At 34.1% G+C, this 22908-nt stretch overlaps 1 protein-coding gene across 1 annotated transcript in view; it reads right to left on the bottom strand.

Moving 5' to 3' along the window:
- Nucleotides 1-19584, bottom strand: part of LOC139492973 (uncharacterized) — a 129062-nt gene extending 109478 nt beyond the window's left edge. Inside the window, exons 1-4 of the mRNA XM_071281120.1 lie at nucleotides 19479-19584; nucleotides 3384-3506; nucleotides 2804-2931; nucleotides 2293-2452 (exon numbers count right to left, since the gene is read on the bottom strand). Coding sequence (XP_071137221.1) covers nucleotides 2293-2452; nucleotides 2804-2931; nucleotides 3384-3506; nucleotides 19479-19518 — 451 coding nt within the window. The 5' untranslated portion in view covers nucleotides 19519-19584. The remainder of the gene's footprint in view (nucleotides 1-2292; nucleotides 2453-2803; nucleotides 2932-3383; nucleotides 3507-19478) is intronic.
- Nucleotides 19585-22908: the final 3324 nt, after the last annotated feature.

Below are 22908 nucleotides of genomic sequence, written 5' to 3'. Positions count from 1 at the left end.
AGTGTCAAAATGAATAAAAAAGAATAGAGAAAAATCTTTAAAAAGTTAAAGAAAAAAGCAATGAAGGACCATACTCCACTGATAAATCAACATTCAGCTATCGTCTGTATATAAGTTTTTTTTCTTATTCATCTGAATATTTTTTTTTCTTATTTCGGTTCTGATTTTGTTCAATTGTTTTCTATTGATGACCTTTTATGGCGCCTTACATTCGTCTTACTCTGTTGTCAAAGTGGAGTCAATAATATTTTGGACGCCATTGCGTGATTTCCTTTTTAGCTCACCTGGCCCGAAGGGCCAAGTGAGCTATTCCCATCACTTTGCGTCCGGCGTCCGTCGTCGTCGTCCGTCGTCCGTCGTCGTCCGTCGTCCGTCGTCCGTCGTCGTTAACTTTTACAAAAATCTTCTCCTCTGAAACTACTGGGCCAAATTTAACCAAACTTGACCAAAATCATCATTGGGGTATCTAGTTTTAAAAATGTGTGGCGTGACCCGGCCAACCAACCAAGATGGCCGCCATGGCTAAAAATAGAACATAGGGGTAAAATGCAGTTTTTGGGTTATAACTCAAAAACCAAAGCATTTAGAGCAAATCTGACGGGGTAAAATTGGTTATCAGGTCAAGATCTATCTGCCCTGAAATTTTCAGATGAATCGGACAACCCGTTGTTGGGTTGCTGCCCCTGAATTGATAATTTTAAGGAAATTTTGCTGTTTTTGGTTATTATCTTGAATATTATTATAGATAGAGATAAACTGTTAACAGCAATAATGTTCAGCAAAGTAAGATTTACAAATAAGTCAACGGGACCGAAATGGTCAGTTGACCCCTTTAGGAGTTATTGCCCTTTTTAGTCCATTTTTAACCATTTTTCGTAAATCTTAGTTATCTTTTACAAAAATCTTCTCCTCTGAAACTACTGGGACAAATTAATCCAAACTTGGCCACAATCATCATTGGGGTATCTAGTTTAAAAAATGTGTGGCGTGACCCGTCCAACCAACTAAGATGGCCGCCATGGCTAAAAATAGAACATAGGGGTAAAATGCAGTTTTTGGCTTATAACTAAAACACCAGAGCATTTAGAGCAAATCTGACAAGAGTAAAATTGTTCATCAGGTCAAGATCTATCTGCCCTGAAATTTTCAGATGAATCGAACAACCCGTTGTTGGGTTGCTGCCCCTGAATTGATAATTTTAAGGAAATTTTGCTGTTTTTGGTTATTATCTTGAATATTATTATAGATAGAGATAAACTGTAAACAGCAATAATGTTCAGCAAAGTAAGATCTACAAATAAGTTACATGACCAAAATGGTCAGTTGACCACTTTAGGAGTTATTGCCCTTTATAGTCAATTTTTAACAATTTTTCTTAAATCTTAGTAATCTTTTAGAAAAATCTTCTTCTCTGAAACTACTGGGCCAAATTTAACCAAACTTGGCCATAATCGTTATTGGCGTATCTAGTTAAAAAAATGTGTCCGGTGACCCGGCCAACCAACCAAGATGGCCGCCATGGCTAAAAATAGAACATAGGGGTAAAATGCAGTTTTTGGCTTATAACTCAAAAACCAAAGCATTTAGAGAAAATCTTAGTAATCTTTTAGAAAAATCTTCTCCTCTGAAACTACTGGGCCAAATTTAACCAAACTTAGCCATAATTGGGGTATCTAGTTAAAAAAAATGTGTCCGGTAACTCGGCCAACAAACCAAGATGGCCGCCATGGCTAAAAATAGAACATGGGGGTAAAATGCAGTTTTTGGCTTATAACTCAAAAACCAAAGCATTTGGCAGGAAGTAAAATTGTTGATCAGGTCACGATCTATCTGCCCTGGAATTTTCAGATGAATTGGATAATCGGTTGTTAGGTTGCTGCCCCTGAATTGGTAATTTTGAGGAAATTTTGCTGTTTTTTTTTGTTATCTTGAATATTATTATAGATAGAGATAAACTGTAAACAGCAATACTGTACAGCAAAGTAAGAACTAAAAATAAGCCACTATGACCAAAATAGTCAATTGACCCCCTAAGGAGTTATTGCCCTTCATAGTCAATTTTTAACAATTTTCTTAAAATTTGAAGATTTTCAATAACATTTTCCACAGAAAGTACTGTTATAGATAGAGATAATTGTCAGCAGCAAGAATGTTTAGTAAAGTAAGATCTACAAACACATCACCATCACCAAAACACAATTTTTTCATGAATCCATCTGTGTCCATTGTTTAATATTCACATTGACCAAGGTGAGCGACACAGGCTCTTTAGAGCCTCTAGTTACATTTTACGAAAATAATTAAGTTGCTTACAATACACTATGTTCCTCCATCTCCCACCACAGCTTTGTCTCCTATTTCCACCACAAGCAAAATTACATTCTCGTCTAGGTCTTCTTCTGTAAACTCTCTTATTACCGCGGGCATTTCCACAAAAACACTGTCTAGAAAACTTAAATGATAAAATACATAAAAATTAATTTCGTTCAAACAAGCACCGCACTAAAAACTAAAATTTCGTGTAAGGTCACTGCAATTTAATTTGCTCGGAACTTTCGAGAACGGGTACTTCCGTTCTAAGAAACAGACAAAATATGCAATTCTCTTTAATTTTGTTTCATGCTTTTAATTTAAAATCGATTGTCAAAAGGATTCGTCGGTGATCACCAGTCTTTCAACTTTCATAAAAAAAAAGTTTTTTAAAAACAACCAAAATTTTCAATTTCTACGGTTTAGTTGATCCAAGATCTTTCCAACCTATAGATCGAATCTGAACTTTACTGTACACCTAATCTACACTAACCTGTACACCGAAGAAGCTATATTCGGAACATAATTTTGCACATTTTTGTAACGTCATTTTTCTATCTACATGTTTCACATCTAACATCCGGGCTCGATTGTCAACAATACATCCAATAAATTTGTAACCTATAAAGATCAAATCAAAATTATTAATTTTCAAATTGTTAATAACATCTGTGGCAAGGTCACAAACAAGTCATTACCAAGTTATTGGTTGGGTTTTTTTTTTTTTAAATGTATTTGGAATTTTTATCGTAATTGCACAAACAACAGAAACTTGTATTTACATCTATAAAGAAGTGTATATATAATTCTCTTTTTACGTTCAATTTCGAAGTAAGTAAAGATATGTGTATTTGAGTCTGAGTTTTTTGTTTTACATTTGCCTTTATAAGTGTCCATATACTATACAACTGATAAAAAAAATGAGATTCAAGCAAAATATGTTGTACATATATCAAAACATTCGGGGAAAATTGAATGAATCCTTCATTGAAAAAAAAGTCCTTTTCGTACTATAATAATAATCATTATCTTAAGCATTTGGATTAGTTTTGTTACAACTCAAACATGTTTACCTAGGATCCGTTGTGGTATTTTAAGACGCACTTTATTTTGTTTGTCCCCAGAGTGTGAACCTTCATCCTCGCCTGGACGTCTGTTACGATTTCTTTGTGAAAAAACATTGTCAATGTTTACCACTAAAAGTAGAAAAGTATAACACTATAAAAAACCAATTGTACATAATTGCTTGTCACAAGACTATCGCGAGTAAAGGATGTTGAATCCTAGTTTTTTGGGGTTTTTTTGTCAGATATTTGGAATCCTCTAGCTTTATTCCTTTAGTGACCTTTCATTCTTCCCGCTAACCCCTACTTTACTTTTAAAGTTCTATATAAATGCGTCAGGAGCCTGTAATTCAGTGGTTGTCGTTTGTTTATGTGTTACATATTTGTTTTTCGTTCATTTTTTACATAAATAAGGCCGTTAGTTTTCTCGTTTAAATTGTTTTACATTGTCTTATCGGGGCCTATTATGTAGCTGACTATGCGGTATGGGCGTTGCTCATTGTTGAAGGCCGTACAGTGACCTTTAGTTGTTAATGTCTGTGTCATTTTTGTCTTTTGTGGATAGCTGTCTCATTGGCAATCATACCACATCTTCTTTTTTATATATTCATAACGCCGTTTTGAAAGTCTTACAAAATCCGTGTTACCTATATATTTTGTGCAGTTATTTAAGTTAAACAGAGCCATTGTGTGAAAAATTTAGAGAGAATCATTTCCAGCTAGTATGGCAAATAACTCAAAAACAAAATCACCGAAGATAAGCAAAATTAATATCCTCAACTTTCGTTTTAGACGAAATGTTTTGATTACAAACCAGCCGCTTTGATAATTCAATAAGAGTTTGCTTTATATAAATTTTGTGCCTTAGATAAGCATATTGTGACAAGAACACTTCAGTATCCACGAACTCATAAGGAAATATAATATTGATAATTTTAAAAAATGTAGGATTGAATTTCTAGCATTGATGAGCATGTCCCAAATAAGGAACTTCGTCAGAAGATTTTTTTTAATTCATTCACATATAATATAGACTCGGAACGATGTTCACCGAGGATCATAATGACCCTAGAAGTTGATTAAACAGACAATTATGTTGTAAAAACTGATAAAATCGTTAATCAAATATAAAAACAAACATACTTCTTAACAGTAATGATATAGCATTTGTTTTTTTACCTGCAAAACATTCGAACAAGTTATAAATAGTTTTTATAAGTACAGAATAACAACTTCACACCGTTAAACATATTTGATTATTACATGACAGTTTTTATATCAAAATGTGTTGTCAGCCTTAGGTAATGTCATCAGCAAAAGACATTCGGCAATCCTCGGTAGAATCCGCTATTCTCATGAGGGTACGGAATCGGCCGAGTTGAGACGAATTCAGTACAAGAGTTAAAGGCTCGATGGTTGATATTGCCAAGGGACTTATATGTTTTTCTGTTTCCTGATATTTGCCTTTCATTCTACTTTGATTTCATTGAAATCGTAACAATATTTTCTGATAATGAAAGCAGGCGCGGATCCAGAGGGGGGGGGGGGGGGTCCGGGGGTTGGAACCCCTCTTTCTTTTTACGATCAATGCATTTGAATGGGGACATGTAATTGGAACCCCCCTTTTTCCTGGGTTAGGAACCACCCCCCCCCCCCCCCCTTTTTTTAAAATGGCTGGATCCGCCCCTGATGAAAGTAATCATTTAGTGAAAAGTTCTCTTCTAGATATTGTAATGTGTTCTTCCGGGGAACACAGTCTGTGTGAAAAATACCATTCAGTGATTTATTGTAATGTTCATCTTGGGTACACATAATAAATGTGAAACATTAGTAAAATGTCCCCCTCAGGAATATTGCAATATTTTTTTTCTGAAGAACACATAAACTAAATACAATTTAGTAAAATGTTCCAGTTGGGAATATTGAAATGTTCATTTGGACAACACATAATACAAGTTACACTTTCCTGACATGTTCACCTGAAAAATATGTTATTGTAATAAAGAACATATATTAAAAGTTATAATTTAGTGAAATGTTTCCCTTAGAATTATTAAAATGTTAATCTTTGAAACACATGATACAAGTTACCATTTAGTAAAATGTTCCCCCATAGAACCTTGTAATAAATGTTCCTCAGGAGGGCACATAATAAAAGTTGCCCTTAGTGAAATGTTCACCTAGTTTAAAGGCATATTGTAATGATCATCTTGAGAGCATAGACGAAAGCTTCCATTTAGCTCTTTTTCGAAATCTACAAGGGTTTCTTTTACGTGCAAGAGATATGGCTCTCTCTTTACACGGGTCAACCATTCATCGTCCCCTTCCGACGAACTATCATTGTTTCCTCAAGACTATACACGCTAATGGTGTCAGGGGTGAGCCGAAAATTCAGTCCCTGAAATTTTCATCTTTTAGTGAAGTGTTCATTTGGTGAACACATAATACAAGTTACACTATACCACTTAGTGAAATGTCTCCAATAGAGTCTTGTAATGTTCCTCTTGAGGACACATAATAAAAGTTACACTTTAGTGAAATTGTTTCCCTGGGAAATATTGTAAACTTCCTCTGGAGAACAAGTGATGAAAATTACAAATTTAGTTAACTGTTCTTCTAGGGAACACATAATAAAAGTTACACTTTAGTGAAATGTTTCTCTAAGGAATAATGTAATGTTCATTTGGGGAACACATAATAAATGTTATCATTTAGTGAACTGTTCCTCTAGGGAACACAATTAAAAAAAAATAGTATGGCCATTTACAATCATGATGAATAGTATCATACATTCACAAATGATTTGAACGCTTTCAAGAATTTTAGCAAAACAAAAAAAAAGCGGCATCGATGGGCCCAATGTAAAAAAAATATATACGATTTACTAAAGTCGAAAATATGGAAAGTTTTGTTATTACATTGGGGTCAATAAATGGGGGTCCATATCGCAAATAAAATAAAAGTATACATGGTCACCGTAACTATGATTTGTTCTTTCAAAATCCCTTTTTTCTCGATTTACCAAAAAGACAGCCGTGTACATGTTCAGGTAAATAAGATAAAGTTATAATTTTATATTATCAAAACATAAACTATAAAATTAGTGAAGTATTACGACCCATGTGTTACAACTGTCACAATAAATGTAATAAATTGACCTTGTTATTATAAAACTTAAATTTGTGAAATAAAAAATGTGAGAAAAATTAATCCTGTATTACATCTTTGTATAAAAAAAAAATAAAGAACTATCACAATTAATGGCGCATAAAACTGCAATAAAGAATCAGAGGTGTCATATAAAGAAGATATTCCAACTAGGCAGAAACCCAAAGAAATGTCATTTTATTTTAATACGTTCCCGGTGTTAATTTATTTGTATTGTATGATTTTTTTTTGTCAAAGAGCATTGACAATGAAGGAGCTACGACTAGAAAACAGTTTGGCTCATTGAATTCGAAAACCAAAAAAGATTATTTACCTAATGCGTAATGGATCCGAGCATGGCTGTAATGGTGTGCTTTAAGATCGGGTTGAGGGGTAAGGTTTTGGTTTTCTTTTCTATTTTAAATGTGTTTGTTTTACCAATAAAATAACGTATAGGATCTTCAGTGTCATTTAAAAAACATTTTTTGATAAGGTTTGGCAAATATCTACTAACTTTATTCATATATGCAAATTGTCATTTGGGGTAAAAGGACATCATAAAGTTTCCTTTTTGCATTACAGTTTTCAAGTTTTACCATTTAACCAGTTCATTTATCCTTAAAATCATTGTAATTTTAAAAGGTTTAAACAGTTATTATATCTTAGCAATTTGAGAGACCAAATAGTACATATTAAATATAATATATAAATGTATCATTCTAAGATATATACCACCTCCTTTAAACACTAAAAGTTACATTAACATATATATATATATATATATATATATATAAGGAGATCTAGATGCGGTATGATTGCGAATGAGACAATTCTTCACAAGAGACCTTATGGAACAGAATTAAACACCTATTGGCCACCGTACGGCCTTTAACCATGAGCAAGGCCAATACAGCATAATTAAGAATTGGATGCTTCTTTTTGTACCTTTATTGGGGTGTAAACGCGTTGACCGAAGTACATTTTGTATGAAGCGCAGAAGCGCTTCATTCTAAAAATGTGCGCACGGTCAACGCGTTTACAATCCTATGAAGTTACAAAAAGAAGCAATTCAATACTTATAATTACATTTTTTATCTAGTAGTATCATGAAAACACGATTTACATCAAGTTTTTACTTAATTTACCTGTGCACTTTATTATGGGACCTCGTGTCATCATGAATGATAAGTTTTATTGTGTAATGCAACTGCTTAAGGAATAACACGTGATGTGCAGTTAGCCAATCAGAATAACGTATTATAATGAAAGTTAACATACATCCAATGTATAAAAGACCTCGAAATGACAAATGTAAAACAGTTCAAACGAAAAATCTAACAGCAAAATAATGTACAAAAAGAAGGAAAACAAATATGTAACAACAAACAACAACTACTGAATTACAAACTCCTGACTTGGGACAGACACTTATTAGGGAATATCGTGTCATCATGAATGTAACATTTCATTTAAGAATTGAATGCTTCTGTTTGTTAATTCATTGGGGTGTAAAAGCATTGAGCGAAGTACATTTTGTATGAAGCATGAAGCATGGAGGCGCTTCATTCTAAAAATGTGAACACGGTCAATACTTTTACAACCCTATTAAATTACCAAAAGAAGCATTCAAAGTTATAACTATTCTGCATGTCTTACTATGATCATAAAGATACGTTTTCTATCATTTTTTTTTTTTCTTTTACTTACCCGTGCACTTTATACTGCAACTAGTTGTGTTTATTTCCTAATTACAGTAACACAGCTATCCTTTGTACAATGTCAATTTCATCGTGGAACACTTTCTCCATAATCAGAGGTTCATGAAGGGTTAAATAACTTTGACATGTGTGTAACAAGTTGAAAAGCTATCAATGTTTTAATTTAAGTTTCGGTATAAAAACAATATTAGATCAATGTGAAAAAAAACACCTTTTTAGTATTCGGCACAAAACTGGGGGAGGGCGAGGTTACGACAACGTCACAACAATGCATCTGATATATTTTCAATAATTCATGATTTCAGGGCATACGATACAGTTTTAACCCGTATTTACATGATAAAAAAATTCAAATAGACTATTTTTTACTTGATTCAATCAAATATGTAATAAAAAATATACCTTCATGTGCTACTTTTTGAGTAAAATGAGGTCGAAATTTTGTATATTTGCTTAAAATTCGGATTTGTGGCGGTAATTTTTCTTTCGAAAGAAAGATATAACTTTTTTGTTTTAAAAGATAAACACAAATTGTTTTTTGTTAAATAGTTTGTAATCTCTGTATTTTATAAGTATCATTTTTTATTCAGAAATAATTCATATTCATCAAAATTAATGTTCCTGAATGTAGGAAAAAAATATTTTTTTTGCTGTATTTTAATCAAATTTTAAAAAAAATGAACTATTTACGTTTTCATGAAAATTGACACACATTACCATCTTACGTAATCAAACAAAATGGCATTTTAAAAAAGAGGGGTCCATGAACTCGTTTTCAAGTTAGATGAGTTTGAATGGTAAAAATCAGTCGAAAACTGAATCTTTCCCCGATAAGTCATAGTTTGACGTCGCGAATATATAGACGTTGCGCGCGATGTTCGTACATGTAAGCGTAACACAACGTCGCGAATATTACGTAACGTTCAAACCAAAACTTCGACTGAAACGTTGGTTTTAAGCATGTGCGACATTCTTGTAAGACTCCGCAAAATCGACGGTGCGTTTTAACTACTTATCGAAAATTGATGTACTTTAGATTTTTGAAAAATTAAGAAAAATAACATTTTAAAAAATCATAAAATTCTACCATTATAAGAGCTCTGATAAGCAAACAATTGACGTAAATTTGAGTTGAGTTCGTTTTTATGTCAAAAAATGGCGGTGCGACAACCTTGTAAGCCTTTGAAAAATCGCTCATAAATAACCATATATCATTTTTCAGGATATTAGTCTTTAAATTCATAAAATTAAGCAAATTAACATTGATGAAGTAAATACAAATACTAACCTTTTTTCCACAGTAGATAAATGTTTTTGATTCTCAAATCTGGAATACCAATTTTTTTTCCCGTGGGACAGATTTGCCCTTGTATGGAACACTTTATTTTTTCTATGACGTCATCATAACGTCATAAAAAATGCATAAAAAACTGAAGGAACCTTTTTGTTAAATAATGGGAAAAAAAACGTTTTTCAAAATATTAAATACTTTAGACGAAAATCACAGTTTAGTGGTTACAATAAATGAAATATGTTACGCGGGACAGCCTAAAAATAGCCGTTTTTTAAAATTGATTGATTGTTGGTTGCTTAACGTCCAGTGGCAAATATTTCATGCATTATTCAGGTCGAGAACAAGTTCACAATAAATACAATAGGTAGGTCATGTCACAATTGAGGCCATCTGGGATGATGGTCGGGGAAATTTAGACTGCCACTGAAAAATGATAGTAAACTATGTTGGGTAGGTACAGATATTTTGCCTTGCAACAGGCCACCTACGGACCCCTCAAAGAGTTGTTATAGTCTAGTCTGTCTACAGAATCAATCTAAACAAATTGCAACAGAAAAGATTTTTTATATATCATATGAGATTATCATAGCACATTACCGTTAAAAAAGTCTAACAAAATCGTACGGTCGGAAATCGGTGAAAATTGAAAATAAAAATATCGGTGATGTGCCTGCCGATTCATGTCAGAAATGGTCCGCCATATTGACAAAGGGAGAAGACTCTTACATATGTGAATTTATAGAAACCAACTGAGAAGCGGATATCACTGAAAGAATCGCTTACATAAATTTATATTATTATAAAAGTATGCTGGTAAGTGTTTTTTTTAACATACACTTATGTTTTACGTGTATTTACATATTCAAAAATGCGTCAAGAAATGAATTAGACATACGAAAGTTCTTGACGCAGGTCAAACGACAAAGATCACTATATTTTTGTTATTTCAAAGAAAATAAATAAAATCAACTACCTTTACATAAAATCAATTAAATTTAAACTAATAAAGTCCTAAATATAGCAATAAAAATAATTTAAAGGGACGTAGTAAGACTCGTCCCTAACGAAAACAAAAAAGTATGGAACGCCAAATTAACAAAAATGGACAGTAAAAATTGCAATTTTGTCGATTTTGAACTAATTACTATAGCCAAAGCATTTATTCTTATCTTCTATTGCATTTTCTTCAAGTAAATAATTTTAAATAATTGTTTCCTTCCTTTTTTAATGAATTATTGTCGAAAATAACTATTTTGTAATTTTATTTCAGCTTTCACTTGACGAAACCTATGTCCGATTTAGCATCATGATTTTATTGGAGCTAACCACAGTCACTGTGCTAATTGTTAAGCACACGGATAATTTCTAAATCAGGTACTATATTATATTTTTCTGCATTGCCTATTTTATTGAAAATATTTTATCACAGTCGAGTCAAAAATATTTGATTGTGTATCTTGTTCTATCAAAAGTCAATTGAAACCAAATTCAAAATGAATGGTCAACTAAACAAATGTACGGAATAGGTTACAATAAACCACAATCGAAAATTTCCAAGAATGGGAATTTTAACATAGTATACTTTTTTAATGCTTTACAATAAAATTGTACTTAAGTTCAAGATGCTCGTTTCTGTGTGTACTTCGTATAGTTTGTCTTGTTTGTCTTAATGTCCCTTTCGTTTTCTCGGACGCAATTTAAGCCTATTGATTCAACTTTTCTAGTCACCCTTTTTGGCACTTTTCAAATGATTCATTATCTTCAGTAGTGCTAGAATCCATAAGATGTTGAGAAATGGACAAATGAATTACAGTGTATAGACACACTAAAAAAGAAACATCACACGGACAAGAAAACATTATTCATTAAGAGTCGATGTTGTTTATTCTTGTTGTTCTGAATAATATTTTAATGTGTTTTGATATGTTATATGACATATACTATAATGATTAAATATGTAACAACAAATGATTTGTGTACTATTTTTTTTCAGCTACATCTATACTATGGAGAAATGTATTGTGTGCCTAAAAGATGACCACCCAACAACACTGATCAAATTGCGAGAAAAAGGTTGTCTTGGAATCATCAAAGCTAGCCAGGAAAGAGGAGACTGTTTGTCCGCATTAGAGGGTAATTTTGTCCATCAACTCTGCAGAAAAACATATACCAATCCAAATGACATAAAGAAATACAAAAAAGAAAAACTTGTTCTGAGAGAAATTCATACAAATACTCCAAAATTACGATCAAAGTCCCATTTTGATTTTAAACATCATTGTTTATTCTGTGGAAATGACGCAACAGACTCCAAGAAAAAAGACAAAAATGTGTTTCAGGTTCGAACTGATGATTTTGAGAGTCGCATACAAGATGCTTGTGATCTTCGGAATGATGATTGGGCAGCCGAGGTTCGCCGGAGACTGGAGAGCGTAAGCGACCTCCATGCAGCGGATGCTGTTTATCACCAGGCATGTAGTGTAAACTTCCGCACGTGCAAAAACACTCCTGTATTCCGTTCTCCCATATCACCAGACGCAAAGCCTGAAAACAAAAGAGGAAGGCCAGCTTTGCAAGAAGACGGCTTCTACAAAACAGTCGACTTCCTTAAACATCATGAACAGATTTCCATATCAGATCTTGTTGAAAAAATGGACGAGATGTGTGATGGGAATGCTTATAGTCAGATGTATTTAAAGAAAAGATTGAAGCAACATTTTGGAGACGAAATCATTATTACAGACATACCAGGTAGAAAAAGTGTTGTAACTTTACGTGAAACCGTAACTTGTATTCTTCAGGACTATTACCAGAGACCAAGCAATTTAAATCCAGATGACGAAAAGAGAGCTTTGATCAGAGCAGCTGCCAAACTGATAAAAAGCGACATCCGATCTGTAGATACCACAAAGTCTATCTATCCAACTCCAGCCAACATCGCATCAGTTGATAATAATCTATCATACTTACCCGAAAGCCTGCTGTTATTTCTTTCTAACATATTTTCTGAGATAGACCCATCGGTGAAAATAGCTTCCATAGGACAAGCAGTAATGCAAGCCTCACGACCTCGAGCACTTATAACACCGCTTCAACTCGGTCTAGGAGTACAGGTGCATCACAACTTCGCTTCACGATTTCTTGTGTCCACATTGAACAGCTTAGGATTTTGTTCCTTATACTATGAAGTCCAGAAGTTTGAATCAAGTGCTGCAGCTGTACAAGGAGTTGATCTTCCAGGCGATATAAGCAACAGCTTTGTACAATTTGTAGCAGATAACGTTGACCACAACACAAGAACGATAGATGGCCTCAACACTTTTCATGGCATGGGCATAATAGCTGGAATTACGCCTGGTACGAAGAGAACACAACCCATTCCTAGAATAGCTTTTTCTACTGATGAAATAAAGGCATTAGCAAAGATAGAGATCAAATATTACAAACCTCAATCAGATCGTATGGCTGAATTAAGTTATGCTGAGTTGAAAAACCTAAACACACTGGATAAGACTTTCCGTCTTGACCTGCTGTCGGTTATTATTTGGCCTTTAAAGTATCCAATACCAATGTGGTCTGGCTTCATGCAGATGGTTCAGACGGGAGACTACCCAGGAAAATCATCAGTTTCATTCCTACCTATGATAGATTTGAATGCTTCGGACATGACATGTATTTATTCTACATTGAACTTCGTCGCCAACCAAGCAAAGCGTTATGACATAACAGCGATCTTGACTTTTGATCAACCTCTGTATTGGAAAGCCTTATCAATTGTTGAAAACGAAAATCCAGGAAGCACCTTGAAGTCTATGGTTTTACGATTAGGACCATTCCACACAGAGATGAGCTTCCTTGGCTCAATAGGGAATCTTATGAGTAATACTGGTTTGAAAGAGATGTTAGAACTCATATACGCTCCGAATGCCGTCACGCATATCCTTAGCGGAAAAGCTGTAGCTAGAGCGTTTAGAGGTCACATGTTGGTGGATACAGCACTTTATTGTTTGTTGATTGCAGATATATTTAATATTGACGTATCTAAACTTTTGGAAGAACCCAATTCAACCCTTGAAACAACTGAAATGAAGGGAATTGATGAATTATATTCTCAATTATCCTCTGGAGAGCTGTCAGCTTCAGAAGCGGGTGAATCAGATGTCTTGAAAAACCTAGAAGCAACGGTCCATAGAAAACAGGAAATTTTAAAGCAAAGTCGTACAGCAAAGTTGTGGCTGCAGTATTCAGAAATGGTCCAGGTTTTAAGACAATTTATCAAAGCAGAGAGAACCGGTAACTGGCCTCTTCATTTGCAAAGCATCCAAGAAATGTTGCCTTTTTTGGCAGCATCTGGACATAATCTGTACACGAAAACAGCATACGTCTACTTAATGACAATGCAATCTTTAGACGAAGACCATCCTGATGTTTATGCTAGTTTCATCAATGGAAATCATGTCATCAGACTCAGCAATAGGTACTGGGCTGGAATATCTTCAGATTTATTTATAGAGCAAGTTCTAATGAGAAGTGTGAAAACAGCGGGTGGATTAACGAGAGGACGAGGAATGACTGAAAGCCAGCGTTCACTTTGGCTTATGTCCATGCCAGCATGTGCTGAGATCAATCAAGCTATGCAGGATTTGTCCGGAGTAGGATACTTTTCTAGTGAACAACACAAAGACGAAACACATGCAAGACAAAAGAAGGACACTAATGACATTCAAACTCTTCTCACGTTCTTGAAAAGTCGTAATCCATTCATTGATTCAGAGGTAGACCGTTCACTACGAAACATTGAGACAGGAGTAGTAGCTGATAAAACCGTGAATGTGGATGATGCCAAAAAGGTTGGGACTTCCATTCTACAAGAACTAGTAGGAAAGAATATAGCTGACCACACGTTTAGGAGAAAGAAACAAGCCATTACGCTAGGCAACAAAGTTCAGGCAAAACTTGACGGCGAACCTCTTAGAATCGATTCACAGCTCCTTTTTCAGAGATGCACCACTGCGGCACATGGTATTTTCGAAGATATTTCAGAGATATTTCAATTTGAATTATGTGGAGTTCCTTCGTCAATATTTGAAACCACTGGCCTTCCAAGAGAGCCTCAAAAATCAACCCTTGCCGAATATATGTGGAATTTGATTGGACTTAAACCAAAAGCACCAACTGAAACCCACTTTGTACTTGATGGTGGTTCTCTTATACACCGTTTATCATGGACAAAAGGAGCTACAGTTGACACCATATGTATGACTTACGTCAATTATGTTAACAATCACTATACAGATGCAACTGTTGTGTTTGACGGATATCCATCAGTTCCAACTACAAAAGACGTAACTCATTTCAGACGTACTAAAGGAATCCTATCTCCAAAAGTCAATTTTAACAATGACACACCAATCAAAACAAAAAAAGACGAATTTCTTTCAAATTCAGAAAATAAACAGCACTTTATCAATACCCTTGGAGAAAAACTTAAAGACGGACATGTTCAAGTTATCCATGCAGAAGATGATGCTGATCTCAAGATTGTGCTTACAGCAATAGAAAAGTCGAAACAACATACAACTACCGTCATAGGAGAGGACACTGACCTACTCATACTGCTCTGTTATCATTCAAAAGATGCCATAAACAAGATTTACTTCCAATCAGAAGCCAAATAAAACACTCACAAAATAAAGATTTGGGACATAACAGAGACAAGGAGAAAAATTGGACCACTTGTTTGCAATATTTTGCCATTCATACACGCCTTTAGCGGATGCGACACAACATCTCGTATTTTTGGTCAAGGCAAGGGCACTGTTTTCAAGAAAATAAGTACTAACATTAAATTACAAGATCATGCAGCTGTCTTTTGCCAGGAGTCCAATGTTGAGAGCATTCATAAAGCAGGTGAACAAATATTTGTTGCATTATATGGAGGGTTACTAGATGTTGAAACATTAGATATGCTGCGTTACAGAATATTTGCCTCAAAAGTTTGCGTTGGAAATATATATGTACAAGTGCACACTCTCCCACCAACATCTGATGCTGCTAAGCTACATTGCATAAGGGTTTATCATCAACGCAAGTTTGGATTGGGAAAGGTGATAAATTAGATCCAAAGGACTGGGGTTGGCATGTTGAGGACAATAAATTGCTTCCAATTAGAGCATTACTACCACCGGCTCCCGAAAAGCTTCTCAGGATAATTAGATGTAATTGCAAATTGAATTGTGACACAAAACGATGCTCATGTCGTAAACACGGAATAGACTGTTCCCCAGCATGTGGGGAATGTCGTGGAATGAATTGTTCCAATACAAGTAACATTACAGAAGCCGATGAACTTGACGATAGGTGAATGCATCAATATGCATGTACATTGCAGAGACATTTAACCATACATTAGGGAGACTTATATCAAAATTGTCTGTTTTTTTTGTTAATTTGAAACAAAATCAAATATTTTCAATGATAGATTTTTCAGAAACTGTATTTACCATTCTTATACTTTTTGATGATAACGAAAGTAACCAAGTTAAAACAAAGTAAACAATTATTGAACAGTTTAGGCAATTTATAATATTAAATTTAATGTCTTTACTATAAAGCTGCCTTCAAAGTAAAACGTTTGAAAACAGCCATATATGAATCTCAAATATATCGATTTTTTTGCATTTTTTCGTGATTTTATCATTAAAAGGGATAATTCTACCAATAAGTTCTTACTCTGGATTGTAAATTTTACTTCGGAAATGTTCTTTGTAGTTGTTTTAGTCATCTTAATTTGTTTTTGACATTTGTCTGGCTAACATAGTGCTAAAATTCCGATTTTTTAATTTTTTCACAATTTTCATCGATATTTTGTTAAAATTAATGTTTTTAGCCCAAAAATGGGGATTTCCGATCGTACGATTTTTCTAGACTTTTAATATATGATTGCGTCATGCTTTGGTATTACAAAACTGTTGAAACCATTTCTGTTGCAATTTGTTTAGATTTATGCATTATTTGCCGTAGACAGACTAGACTATTACAAGGATCCTTAACGTGCAAAGAGCGCTAGCGTTGTACTCTTAACGTCCCCATTCTGACCGGACGTGACTGCGAACTTGATACATCCCGCACAGCCAAACCGTCGGACGCCCCACTTCAGCAAGCGTTTTACTGCCGGTCGGGAGAAGACCAAGTGACCATATTTCTATTCTCCAGTCATTGGGGTTTATATTGTTCTATAAATGAACTTTATCTTATACTTTTAAAGTAGAAAAATAAAAAAATAAATGGAGTCAACGTTCATTTACGCTCACAATCTGCCTTCAAAAGAAGCATACATTTTTGTAAAGGTACTTTTTTTTCTGTTGAACTAATAGGTTAAATAGAGGTAATATCGAAATAAAAAAGAACTAAATTGCAAAAATCAGCCAAATTTTACAATTATAGTTTAGTATAAGTACAGCTTATTTGAAAATAATAAGAAGAAAGAGACACCGATGAGCTAAAAAAGATATTTCAATTTTAATCCCAAAAAAATGGCATGTTTGCAACAAAGGGAGATAATTTGGAGCTTTTTCAATGATATATACATTTTAAAAGTCATCTGGAGCCAAAACGAATTGATATTTGTACTATATAATAAAGTAACAATTAACTAATAAAGTAATAAATAAAATTTGAAATGAAATAAACAAATTATTTTTTTTCTGACTTTTTTATACCCTCGAGCCTCCTTGATGGTTTAGCACAAATATGTAATTATGTGAAATGGGAACGGATTTCAATTAAACAGTCAAAAAATCTGCGATATAAACGGCTTTTTCATGTTCTTTTCCCTTATGACCCAGTGCCTTCGATGCGCTTCAATGCAAATAACATTAAATTCCATGGTTAACATTTATTCTCTAATGATCTCAAAGTTTCGCTGTTTTCATTATTCAATTTAAAAATAAGAAGATGTGGAATGATTGCCAATGAAACATCTCTCGACCAGAGGCCAAAATGACACAGAAATTAACAACTATTGGTCACCTTGCATGCACCCTTCAATTACAAGCAAAGCCAATACCACATTGTCAGTTATTATAAATGTTTTATAGATATAGGAAGATGTGGTGTGAGTGCCAATGAGACAACTCTCCATACAAATAACAATTTAAAAAGTAAACCATTATAGGTTAAAGTACGGCCTTCAACACGGAGCCTTAGCTCACACCGAACAACAAGCTATAAAGGGCCCCAAAATTACTAGTGTAAAACCATTCAAACGGGAAAACCAACGGTCTAATCTATATATAAACAAATTTATACATTTATATGATTCCAAACACCTTTTCTTCTTGTATGTGTAATAAAAAATATTTTAAGTGTTAAAATCCTTGCCTTAGGTTAAAAGGATTTTCATATTCCTTTGAATAACCTATTAATATTTTTTTTTGTAATCTATGACAAGTAATTTGTCATACAATTATGTAAATATAAACAAGTGAATATAATATTAATGAAATTATAACGTATTTTACAAAGTTTTTAAATATAGGTCAAATGTTTTTCTCTCAGGTTTTTACCGTTAAAAATTAATATTTCAATCTGTAAAAAAAGGTTGGCCGTTTATTTTTTTTCCGGGAAAACGATACAGATAAATTTAAGTTATTTTATACCGTATTTGGAACATTAAACATATTTTATAATAATTTATATACATGTTAGTTCAGAACTGAAAGAAGCAGGGAGGTTGATGATTTGCATGCCCTTCCATATATGTTTTAGTCTTTTAATTAATAAAAACGTAAGTTTCTTTACTCGTCAAAACTAACATTACTAGATGTATTAGATATAATAAGATGAGGTATGAGTGCCAATGAGACAACTCTCCATCCAAGTCATAAAAGTAAACCATAATAGGTCAAAGTACGGTCTTTAACACGGAGCCTTGGCTCACACCGAACAGCAAGCTATAAGTCAGGTGCAAACAATTGCAGCGGGATTAAACGTTTTAGTGGTACCAAACATTCACCCTTATCTAAACCAATAGTAAAAAGCAACTTTGAACTTGAAAATAGTACGTTATTTTATTTTATATGATATATAAATAATAAGTAATATTTCAGAATTATTTATCATAAATGATTTTTAATGTAGTTCTAGCTTCAATTCTTATAGCAGCGTAATTGCACAAAACTGAATTTATTGATATCTTACCAACCGGATAAAAGCAAGCAAACTTTAAGAAGATTTTAAGCTAAAGAATGATGTATTGTCTAGTCAAAAAAGGGAAGTACCTCTACGACCCCACTCCTTCAATCCGCTGCTCACTGTATACACGCACCGAATGTTGCATGCTGGGAATAAACATTCTTGAGATCTTGAGATGCCTTTCCAGCACTACGCTTGATCACCAACCCAACATTTCTCAACATCAACATGCGTAAATAATTAAAGTACATTCACGAATTATGACGTTTCATGCGTTTTTCATTCTAAAACTTTTTACAGACATTTTATAACAAATATTGTACAGGGGAAGAAAATAGATGATGAAGCGACAAATGAGAAAGTGAGTTTTGGAGCGACACAATACAAGAGTTGAATCGGCGACGGAATATATCGTTTTGATTGAGAAGCGGAAAAGAAGTGATGAGGGAACAATTCCCCCCCCCCAAAAAAAAAAAAAAAAAATCGAAGAGTTGAGTGAAAATCAAAGTTATCTTAGTTAAATTTGTCTGTAATTTCTTTTTACATATCGGTTAAAAAAAAGTTTAAATCCTATTATAGAAGTTTATCAAATTCCACTATTGTGAAGCCTTAGAACAATGGAATTTCCAATTTGTTTGACAAGAATAAAACATTTTCTTGCTTACACTTATTCTTGCACAACAACCCTCAACACGCATTTCAAAAGCCCCCTCCCCCTTTGTAATTGTAACAAAGAAAATAAAAACTTACCAAGGAAAGCAAAGGAAATAAGAATCAGTTGGCTATGCATCCTCTGTCTAAATGCAACCTGAATTGATACAGCCTCTACATGGGCCTTTTAAATATTTACATTACATGCAAACAGAGAAAAATTTGCAATGTGTTACCAACATTCGTGGTTAACAATAGAGATTTTTTTACATTTAAATAAAAAAACATAACAATTAACGACGATTTATCAAAAGACAAAACAAAAAAAGACATAAAATCAGGCGTCAATGAATTACCTGAAATTACATTAAAGCATAATTATGATGAATTTGTTGCTATTTTGTGCATGAATCTGGTACCACACATGTGCGATTAGTGCAGTTTCTCAGACTTGTCTAGTCTGCTGCATATATAATATATACTAATCGAAACTTTAACAAAATACTGTTAACAAAATCAATTACAGTGTGCAAAAAATGGGGATGAACAATAATTGAAAATAAAACAATTATTCACCTAGTACAAACTATAATATTTATAACTACAAATGACAAAATACACGACACAACAGTGCGTATCGGTCACTGCCATTAGACAAGCAATACAATGCAATCATTGATAATGAAAAACTTCAAAGAAGGCACACGATCTAAAAAAGATATCTTATAAAGAAAACGAAAAAAGTAACTTTATATAGCCATTTAAGATCGGGTAAAAATGTACAACATGTACAGTTGGCATGCACATACGGTATATGGCCGAGGATCACTAGGAGATTATAAATGGCTTCCTGAGGTTTGTTATAACGACCGATGCTTCAATCGTGGCTAACATGTAGGGTTTGTCCATTTTCAATTACACGTAGAGCTACCTCGGAAGTTTTGTAATAGCGATGCTTCAATCTTGGCTAACATGTAGGGCTACCTCGGAAGTTTTGTAATAGCGATGCTTCAATCTTGGCTAACATCTAGGGCTACCTCGGAAGTTTTGTAATAGCGATGCTTCAATCTTGGCTAACATCTAGGGCTACCTCGGAAGTTTTTTAATAGCGATGCTTCAATCTTGGCTAACATCTAGGGTTGTGTAGGACTTTTTGTAATAGCGAGGTGTCAGTTTTCACTAACATGTATGGCTGCCTCTGAGGTTTTGTAGAAACGAGGTTTCAATCTTCACTAACATGTATGACTGTCTCGGAAGCTACGTACATTGTAATAGCGATTCTTAAATTTTCACAAACATGTTTACAGGGCTGTCTCTGAAGTTGTGTAATAGCCAGACTTCAATCTTCACTAACATGTAGAGCTGTCTCGAACATATTGAAATAGAGAGGCTACAATCTTCGCTAACATGTAGAGCTGTCTCGAAAGTTTTGTAATTATTTGCGAGGCTTCAATCTTCGCAAACATGTAGGGCTGTCTCAGGCGTTTTGTAATATCGAGGCTTCAATCTTCGTAAATATAAAGGGAACTTGGAAGTTTTGTAATATCGAGGCTTCAATCTTCGCAAACATGTAGAGCTGTATCGGACGTTTTGTAATATCGAGGCTTCAATCTTCACAAGCATGTAGGGCTTTCTCGGAAGTTTTGTAATAGCGATGCTTCAATCTTGGCTAACATGTAGGGCTGTCTCGGAAGTTTTGTAATATTGAGGCTTCAATTTTCACAACCATGTAGGGATTTCTGGAAAGTTTTGTAATAGAGAGGCTTCAATCTTCGGTAACATGTAGGGCCGTCTCGGAAGTTTTGTAATTGTTAGGCTTCAATCTTTGCAAACATGTAGGGCTGTCTTGGACGTTTTGTAATATCGAGGCTTCAATCTTCGTTATATATAGGGCAATCTTGGAAGTTTTGTAATATCAAGGCTTCAATCTTCGCAAACATGTAGAGCTGTATCGGACGTTTTGTAATATCGAGGCTTCAATCTTCGCAAATATGTAGGGCAGTCCTGGAATAGTTAGTGAAGATGTGTATCCCTCTGATCAGTAATAAGTCTTTTTCAACTGATTTTGTATTGTTCGTTCTTTTGTTTGTACTGTTCCACCACTGTCCCAGGTTAAGGGGAGGGTTAGAATCACGCTTACATGTTTAACCTCGCCACATTCTGTATTGATATTTAGACGTAGATGCATGAAGATTGAAGCCTCGATATTTAGTCTTAGATGAATGTTTTATTTATTAGCTTTTATTGGCTATGAATTAGCTGTCAGTAACTGCGTGTACTCTCAGATATGAACTTAAGGCTCTTTTTGTTGTTGGGATATACAAGTACCCGGCCACGTCCACTCTGTTTGTGTTAGATGTATTTCTATTTGTATTCATCTGATCAGTTAAGCCTTTTTCAACTGACTTTGTTCAATTAAATTATTATTTGCGTCTCTTCCGACGAGCTCTGGTTATTAAAAAAAACTAGCAAAGCCAAATCGGATGGAGTAAGAATAATGTGTCCAGATAGGTTTGCGTGTCTTCCGGTAGTCTCTTACCTTGTAAGATAACAAGTTTACAATTGAAGAAGTCTAGTGCAAAATATGACAAACATGTTTAACTTTGCCACATTCTATACGTGCCGGTCCCAGTTCAAGGGCCTATTATTCAATGGTTGTTGTAAATACTGTCTGTCGTAATTAGTTTTTTTTGTCCCTGATATTGTCATAAATCAGGCCATCGCTTTGTATGCCCCCGCCATAGCGGAGGGGGCATTAAGTTTTACCCTTGTCCGTCTGTATGTCCGTCCGTACGTCCCAAAACTGGATTCCGTTCTCTAACTTTAGTTTGCCTCAAACAACTGTTATGAATAAAGGCAACAGTAGTATACCGCTGTTCAAACCTCATAAATCCATGGACAAAAAACAAAATCGGGGTAACAAACTAAAACCGAGGGAAACGCATTAAATATGACACCTATACACAATGCTTATTACCACAAAATACAGATCATGTTTGAATTTTGGTGGCGTCGCGTTTACCGTTGTAGAGTTATACCCCTTTACAAATGAAACAATCGATGGATTTTTCGTTTCCGTTCTCTAACTTTAGTTTGCCTCAACCAAATGTTATGAAACTTATACACAATTCTTATTACCACAAAACTCAGATTAAGTACAAATTCTGGTAGCATCACTTTTACCGTTCTAGAGTTATGTCCATTTATCATATATATGCTAGCGGAAGTATCATCAGTGTCCAATGGATCCATTCCCAATTTATTTGTTAATAAATTCTTATACACATGTACCTTGCACACATTTTCATTTTTTTAAGGGACGGAGAAATATATATTAAATTATAAATAAATAATTTTGTAAACAAATTCATCAAACATAAATAGTTTTTAAAAAGATATTTATTATTCAAAAGGCATCAACTTTTCTGGAAACCTGATTTCTTTATGTGTGTTGAAAAATCTGTACAGAAAAGGTTTTTACCCTAAAACAAATATAAAGCAGACAAAAAAGACACAAGCCGAAGAAAAC

Source organism: Mytilus edulis, chromosome 10 (genome assembly GCF_963676685.1).
Source record: "Mytilus edulis chromosome 10, xbMytEdul2.2, whole genome shotgun sequence".
NCBI classification, from domain to species: Eukaryota; Metazoa; Mollusca; class Bivalvia; order Mytilida; family Mytilidae; genus Mytilus; species Mytilus edulis.
The sequence above is the reverse complement of the archived record's forward strand: the minus strand, read 5'-3'. Positions and strand labels throughout refer to the sequence as shown.